Consider the following 8,208-nt stretch of genomic DNA (forward strand, 5'->3'; position numbering starts at 1 on the left):
TGCAGCTCTGGCTACCAAGTGGCCGCCTGAAAGGCCAAAACACATGGAACATCACAGGGGCAGCCCTGGGCCAGGCTGTGGGCACCTCTGCCACCCGGGAACTGCCATTGCCCTTTCCAGCACTGTCTTACAGGCCGATGGCTACAATTTGCTTAATATGTTCCCTTATATCCACTAAAAATTACGATTGTTTTTTGTGCTCACCCTGGGGGTTGAACCCAGGGCCTGGGCACCGTTCTTGAGCTTTTTTTGCTCAAAGCTAGTGCTCTACCACTCGAGCCACAGCTCCTCTGCTGACGTTCTGGTGTTTCCTTGGAGACAAGAGTCTCATGGACTTTGCTGCTTGGGCTCGAACGGCAAGCCTCAGATCTCAGTCTCTCCAGTAGCTAGGATTACAGCGTGAGCCACGGGTGTCTGGCAAAATCCACCTAATATGTAGCCGTGTACTAGGAAGAAATTGTGAAAAGTTACTGTAATGGGAAGCGGTGACTGGCAGGTACCTGGCCGTGCCCTCCTACTGGTCATATAAGCAGGGACAATGGCTTCTTCCCCACGGCCTTTTATGATCGGTGGAGAGGGCTGGGATCCTAAGAAGTGGCGGGGGAAAGGGGTCCGGGCGGAGGTGGCAGCAGATGAGAGGACGACTCAAGCTTTAGATGAGCCTCCGGGATAGAAAGGGCGGGAATGGGAGACGGAACCAAGGAGGGTGGAGAGGTGAGGATGGCGGTAGGAGCCAGAGCTGGGACGGGGACGCACTGAGCGGCGGGCACTGCCGTCGGAGCCGAGGGTCCCAGCAGCCAGGGCCCTGCTCCGGGGCTGCATCTGCCCGCGGGTGCCCTCGGCCCTGAAGCCCAGCACCACAGGGCGCTCTGCCCAGCACCAGGGCTGCTGGCGGCCGCTGGCCAAGGGACTGAAGCTGCCCCGCCCCCCGGCCCGGCAGCGAGGCGCCCATCGGGGGCGAGAGCCTGGGGAGCAGCCCGGCTCTCAGGACCTGGAGCCTGGGAGACCTGGAGCCCAGAGCCTCCGGGGTGGGGCTTCGCGGGCGGGGCGGGGCCCGTCGGGGCGGGGCTTCGCGGGCGGGGGCGGGGCCCGGAGGGGCGGGGCCCGTCGGGGCGGGGCTTCGCGGGCGGGGGCGGGGCCCGGCGGGGCGGGGGCGGGGCCCGTCGGGGGCGGGGCCTCGGCACCGGGCTGCAGTCCCCGGCCGGCCGGCGCGCGGCTCGCAGGGCCCAGCATGGCGAGGCGCTGCTGCGGGAGGCCGCGCGTGCTGGCGGCCGCGGGCCTGTGCGCCGCGCTCCTGCTCCTGTGCGCCGGGCCCCGCGCCGGGCGTTGGGGTAAGTGCGCCCGGGCCCGCCCCTGGCGTCTGTCCCCCGCGCCCCTCCGCGGGCTGCCGGCTCCGCCCCGGCCGAGGAGGTCCCGGGGCGTCGGGCGCCGTCCCTCCCGCGCCGGGGCTCCCCCTCCTCGGCGGGCGCGCGGGGCCGTCTGGAGGCCGGGCGGCGGGGGAGGGCGCTCGGCCCGTCCGGAGCGCGGTTCCTTTGGCCTCCGACCCCGCTCCCTGGGCCCCGGGACCCCGCGGAGCGCGGCCGGCCCCACCCACCCCCGGCGGGACGGAGGGCCGAGCCCTCCACCCACCCCTCTCCCCGGCGCGGGAGCCGCGGCTGGAGGTGGAGGGCCCCCAGGGTGCCGGCCGCGGGAGGCTGCGCGACCCGCCCCGCCGTGGCCCGCCCCCAGCCGTCCATCCTCCCGACCCCCGAGCGGCCCCGCGGAGCGCTGGAGTCGCGCACACACCCACGCGGGCGCGCGCACGCGCACCCCTGGAATGAGCAGGGACAGCAGACAGCACGCAGGGAGCGTGGGGGTTGGGGGCGCCCACTAAGGCGGGCCCTGGGGGTCCAGGCCGCAGGGGTCCCGTCTGTGGAGCGGGCAGGAAGTCCTTCCTTCCTAGACTTCAGTCGGCAGCCTCCCTCTGCACCCCGCGGGGGCCCCGGCTGCCCGGGGACCGAGGCTGCAGTGCGGCTGGGGTCCGGGCGCGCGGAGGGAGTTGGGGGAGACCCCCAGCCCCGTGCCCTGCCCGCGGGCTGGCCAGCCGTGTGCCCGTGCGCCTGCTGTGGGGGGGGGGGGCCGTGTCTGGGGCTGTGCTAGTCCACGTCCACCCTGTCATTCCGTAGTTAGATGTTCGCCCTCTTTTGAGCCAGGGGCGGGGCGCAGTGCTGGTGCTCCCTCAGGGCGGGACAGAGGCCATCTTTGGGGGTGGCCCCGGGTGAGCCGGGGTTCACCCAGCCCACGCTGCAGGCCCCCGTCCTCCCAAGCCTTGAGCTGGAACTCCTGACCTCACAGGAGGGGGGCTGTGCCGGTGGGGGCCTGCAGGGCGTGGCCCACCGGGAGGGGGGCAGCTTCTGGAAGGGGTCTTCTGCTCAGCTGCCCTGCCGCAGGCCGAGGTCGGGCCTTCAGGGTGGCCTGAGCTAGGAGGGGCGCTCAGGTGTGCCCTGGACCTGTGAGGGCTTTCCAGGCGGGAACCCTCGTCCCTCCCTTTCCCAGAAAAGGCGCGTGGAGGGCGGCCACGCGGGCCGGGAGAGCTGTCCCTGGGACACCACCCTGGCCTGCCCCCCATGACTTACCACCCCTCCTGACCCGGAGCCCAGGGTCAGCGGGAGAGGGGATGGGGGAGGGGAAGAGCTGCCCAAGGCACCCCACCCTCAGCCCCAGAGCCCCCGGGGAGCTCCGCACTCGGGATCCCTGCCCCCCTGGGCCGCGGGGGCCCTGGGAAGAACGGAGCCCAGGCCGCTGGAAGACGCGTGGGGTTTGAGGGATTCGAGTTCATGCGGCCCCTGGCTGTCCCAGGAGGACGGGGGAGGGGCAGCCCCGGCGGGTGGGGGTGCGGATGTGGCAGTTCCAGAGGCAAAGGACACAGGATGACACCGCCCAGGCCGGGTCAGCGCCCCGTGGGGACAGCAGCTCGGTCGGGGGAGTTGGGATTAAACACAGCGGAGACGTGGCATGGGCTCCCAGAAAGGGGCAGCGTGGGAAGCTTGTCTCATGGGCCCCTCTCTTGGGCTAGTCACAGAGAATGCTCCCGACATTAGGGTGCAGGACTCCCTGGAGAGCCTGGGGAGGGGTCGGGGCAGGACCCTCCCCCACGAGCGGTGGGGTCCGGCGTTCGGGCTGCTCTGTCTTGCGACACGCTGAGCAACAGCAATGATTAACCCGAAGCCACTGTTGCAACCCCTGCCCACCGGGCTGAGCCGGGTGGGGACCGCAGTCCCGGGCGCGCCAGGAGAGCCTCCTCCGCGGGCACGGGCCAGCGGGCAGCGAGGCTGGCCGGCTGCGGGGTGCAGGCTTCTCCGCGCACTCCATGGCACCTCACGCGGCACAGAGGGTCCGCAATGGGGGGGGGTCGCCGCCACGCCTGCTGTGCTGTGACCTTGAGTGTCCTCCTCCCTGAGCTGGAGGTCACTGAACAGAGACCTCAGGCTCCCAGGATGGATGGACGGACGGCCCCGGCCAGCAGGGGCCAAGGAGGCCTAGTGCTGAAAGTCTACCGCCGCTGTGCTGGTGGCCGGCTCCCTCCTGTTCTTGGAGCGCGCCATGCCGTGGCCGTGGCCCGGGGGCGTGGCCGTGGCCCAGGGGGCGTGGCCGTGTCCCAGGGGGCGTGGCCGGGCCCGGGGGAGGGGTCATGGCCCCTTCCTCAGATTGCCGAGGTGACAGGTGGGAGGAATGACCACCTCTGCCCGGCAGGAGCGCCCCCAGTGTACACGGCGTGCACTGCGTGGCCCTCCCTGGCCGGGCGCCCTGTCCGCCTGGGAGTCCGGCCTCCATGGCAGGGGGCACCGTGCCGGCCCCACCCAGCCTGGCAGCACCGCCCTCCTGGAGTCGCCAAGCCCGGCCCTTGCATGGCGTCCAGGCCGGGTCTCCCAGGCCCCGGGTCTCCACGCCCCCCTCCCAGCGCTGGGCTCTTGCGGAAGTGTGGCCGCCCTTCTCTCTCCTCCTGCCAGCCGTGGCCGCTGTCCTTACCCAGGGCTCTCCCCCGGTTCCATGTCAGGCACCGGCGCTTCTCCCCTCCTGTCCTCCTTCCTCCCGCGCCCCTCTGGCTGTGTCCCTTTTCGGGGCTGCGTGCCTTTCCAGTGGTTGGCTCTTAGCCGTGGATCCGAGCGGTGGCATCTCTCCCCCGGCCTGCTCTCCGGGGCCCTGCAGAGGCTGAAGGCCTATGCCAAGGGCATCTGGGCGGTGGGGCAGCGCTGCCGACGCCACACGGTGCTTGGCGCTGCCCCAGCGGTCCCCAGTGGGTGGACCCCTCGGCCCCGAGGTCACCATGGCTGCCTGCCCATCCTGCCGGGCTGCTCGGCCCTGTCATCAGTGGCTACGGGTATTTTGGGGCTGCCTGTGGGCCTGTCGCTCGCCTCCCGGGCCCTGGGGCAATTGTGGGGCCTAGTATCCCACAGGCTGTGGTCTAGCCAGGAAATGGGGGTGCCGCGGGCAAGGGGAGGTGTTCCCAAAGGGTTAGGAGCCTCGGAGTTGGGGCTTCAGGGTGGACAGTCGGCTCTTCCTGTCCCTCACGCGCCAGGTGCCCGCCTGCTCTTCCCGGGTCGCCGGCTGAGCCACGACATCCATTCCCCGGGTCACCGGGGCGGAAATGCCGAGAGGGCCTGGAACTCTCCAGTCCTGCAGGGTGGGGGCCGCCCTCCCTCGGGCCTCCCAGCCCCACCCAGCCGGCTCCCCCCCCACCCCCGTGGCTGCTGCTATACTCGGGCCAGCGGCAGTGGCCGGCCCCACCTGCCCCGTCCGCCCGTCTGGGGCTGTCCTAGTGCAGCGGTTCTCGGAGTGGCCCCCCTGCCCCGGACCCCCCCCCCCACAGCCTCCAGAGATGCAGCTTCCTAGGCCTGGCCCCGGTAAATCTATTAACGGGGTCGCCTGTGCGCTGCGGGGCAGACACAGGCTTCCTCGGGAGTCCGGGGTGCGTTCCTAACACCCGGGAGAGCCCCCACCGCGCTGCCCAGCCCCTCCTGACGGCCCACGCCCAGAGCCGCGGTGCCCGACGCTCGGAGCCGGGAGGGCAGGAGGGTGGGGTGGGGGGCTCCCAGTCAGGCCTTTCCCAGAGGGTTAGGACTGGGCGCTTGCTCTCTTCTCTCTGCTCCCCCCGTGCCTGGCACACCCCATCTGCGGTGTGCAGTTCACGGGGGCAGAAATGACCCCAGAGCCACTGTCCCGTATCCTCTACCTAGCCGCCAGGAGGTGGGGAGGACCGAGGAGGGACCCCGAGTCCCACTGTGTGCAGGGTGGCGGAGCTCCTCCCCCCAAAGCCAGCTCACCGCTGTCAGTGACACCGCTCCCCCCAAAGCCCTCCTGGCTGTCAGTGAGCGACAGCCCCCCACCTCTCCCCCCCCCAGCCCGCTCACGCGGTCACTAACACGGCTCTCCCCCTCCCCCCCAGCGCCTGCAGACAGGGCCTTGGGCTCCCGCTGGCCCCACGCTGGGAAGAGCCCGCGGCAGCTGCTTTATGACCTGGACCAGGTAGGTGGGCAGAATGGGGCATGGAGGCCTCCCATCCCCCTCCTGGGGGAACCCAGAGCCCCGCGCACTTGCTGGAGTGGGGCTGAACCCCCCCCCCCCGCCCCAGATGATGGGAGGCTCCAGGCTGTCCAGAGCGTGTGCCTGGGCGAAGCCTGCAGTATTGGGGTCCCTACCCACCCGTCCATCCCACTCATCATTCCCACCTTCCCCAGCCGCTCCCCGCCCCCCAGCTCAGCCCCGGAGCTCACCCTTGCAGGGTCATTCCCGCCCTGCTGCCCGGCTGCGGCTTGCCATGCTCCCCACGAGGAGAGAGGCCCCAGACGGGAGGGGCCGGGTCGACAGACGGCTGGCCGCGCTCGCTGGGCACGCTCGCTGGGCGCGCTCGCTGGGCACGCTCGCTGGGCACGCTCGCTGGGCACGCTCGCTGGGTGCGCTCGCTGGACACGCTCGCTGGGCACGCTCTCTGGGCACACTTGCTAGGCGCGCTCTCTGGGCGCGCTCGCTGGGCACACTTGCTGGGCACGCTCGCTGGGCACACTTGCTGGGCACGCTCGCTGGGCACACTCGCTGGGCACGCTCGCTGGGCACACTTGCTGGGCACACTTGCTGGGCACGCTCTCTGGGCGCGCTCGCTGGCCACGCACACCCTCCCCCCCCCCCCGCCCCGCATGGACGGCACGCACCCTCCTGCAGCTGCGGGGCGCGGATCCCTTCCAGCCCTGCCCTGGAACTGGAAACAAGGCCTTTCATCGCGAGAAATAACGCACTGTGAAGCCCCCTCGGGCCTCCCCCCTCCACACCCCAACGCGAGCCCTCTCTCATTGGCCGCGGCTCGCCCTTCGCCAGCCCCGGGGTGCGCCTGGCTTCCCCCACCCCGCATCTCGCCGCCCCGGCGCGCTAGAGCCCCCCCCCACCCCGGGGAGAGGCGGCTCCCGAAAGGCCCGGTCCCCCACCCCCACCCCCGCCCCACGATCACGACTGGGGGAAATGTGAGGCACAGCCCGCAGGAATGCGCCCGCTCCCCCACAGAATTAGCAGGCTTAGACGCCACAGGGAGGGGCCCCGCAAGTGGCCGGGGAAGGGCGTCCCCCCCCCCGCCCCCGCGCTCCAACACCACGCTCCATCCACCTCCCCGCATCCCAGTCCAGGGCGGCCCCCGAGCCCCAGGATCCGATCCGGGAGCCGCCCCGGTGCCTCCCAGCGCGGCGCGCGCCGGCCCCGCCCCTCCCCCCGCGGAGCCCCGCCCCGCCCTCCCCGCGCCCCCGCCGCCCCACCCCACCGGCCTCGTCGCCCGCAGGCCCCGCGCTCCGCCCTGGCCGAGGTGCACCGGCAGCGGCGCGCCCTGCTGCGCCAGGCGTGCGCGCGCCCCCCGCGCCGGCCGCGGCCGCTGCGCCCGGAGGACCTGCGGCACGTGCTGGTGGACGACGCGCACGGCCTGCTGTACTGCTACGTGCCCAAGGTGGCCTGCACCAACTGGAAGCGCGTGCTGCTGGCGCTGCGGGCCCGCGCCCGCGGCGACGCCCCCGGCGACCCCCGCGCCATCCCCGCGCGCGAGGCGCACGCGCCGGGCCGCCTGCCCTCGCTGGCCGACTTCGGCCCCGCGGAGATCGCCCGGCGCCTGCGCGACTACCTGGCCTTCCTGTTCGTGCGCGAGCCCTTCGAGCGCCTGGCCTCCGCCTACCGCAACAAGTTCGCGCGCCCGCACAGCGAGGCCTTCCGGCGGCGCTACGGCACGCGCATCGTGCGGCGCCTGCGGCCGCGCGCGCGCCCCGACGCGCTGGCCCGCGGCCACGACGTGCGCTTCGCCGAGTTCCTGGCCTACCTGCTGGACCCGCGCACGCGCCGCGAGGAGCCCTTCAACGAGCACTGGGAGCGCGCGCACGCGCTCTGCCACCCGTGCCGCCTGCGCTACGACCTGGTGGGCAAGTTCGAGACCCTGGCCCAGGACGCCGACTTCCTGCTGGGGCTGCTGGGCGCGCCGGGCCTGCGCTTCCCCGCCGCCCCGCGGCCCCGCGCGCCCCCCGCGCGCGAGCAGGCCGCGCGCCTCTTCCGGGACATCAGCCCCTTGTTCCAGCGGCGCCTCCTGGACCTCTACAAGATGGACTTCCTGCTCTTCAACTACTCCGCGCCCCCGTACCTGCGGATCCGCTAGCGGGCCCGGGGGGGCCTGGGGGGGGGTGGGGGGCGGGGAGCAGCGTCCCGGGGAAGCGCAGCGCACGCAGCGCACCGGGCCGGGCTCAGCGTGGACCATCTCCGGGGGCCCCACGGCTGGGCGCCAGGGACCCCACAATCCACCCTCCTCTGGCTCGTCTGCTTCTGCTGCGGCGAAGCGGACTGCTGACCTCTGGCTCCGCGTGGCCCTCCCTGCTGCACCCAAGGGCGAGGAGGGCACACCCGCCTTGCCAGTCACAGGTGACCACCCACCCGTGCTACCGCGCCCGGGTCCGTGGGAGAAGCCTCCACCGTACTGGTCACCAGCAGAACAGCGGTGCCCTCCCCGGTCGGCGCCTGGCCCCACCAAGCCCCCCCCCACCCCAGTCCTGCTCACGCAAGCAGGGCCCAGGGGCGCCGTGGGGGCAGACGTGACAGAACCATGGCCAACTGGGACAATCGCACTTCCTGAGTAAACGTGGAGCTTTCTCACCTCTGGCGTCTGCGTGGCGGGGCCTGGTGCCCTCCCCTGCCCCGTGGGGCTGCCAGATC

General features: G+C 72.3%; 1 protein-coding gene across 1 annotated transcript; it reads left to right on the forward strand.

Moving 5' to 3' along the window:
• The first annotated feature begins 1,231 nt into the window (after positions 1-1,231).
• Chst13 (carbohydrate sulfotransferase 13) lies at positions 1,232-7,674 on the forward strand. Its single transcript, XM_048356347.1, has 3 exons — positions 1,232-1,331; positions 5,426-5,505; positions 6,803-7,674. The coding sequence occupies exons 1-3, from the start codon at positions 1,232-1,234 to the stop codon at positions 7,655-7,657; spliced, it is 1,035 nt and encodes a 344-aa protein (XP_048212304.1). The 3' UTR covers positions 7,658-7,674.
• The last annotated feature ends 534 nt before the right edge of the window (positions 7,675-8,208 follow it).

The sequence above is a fragment of the Perognathus longimembris genome, chromosome 10 (assembly GCF_023159225.1).
Source record: "Perognathus longimembris pacificus isolate PPM17 chromosome 10, ASM2315922v1, whole genome shotgun sequence".
Classification (NCBI taxonomy): Eukaryota; Metazoa; Chordata; class Mammalia; order Rodentia; family Heteromyidae; genus Perognathus; species Perognathus longimembris.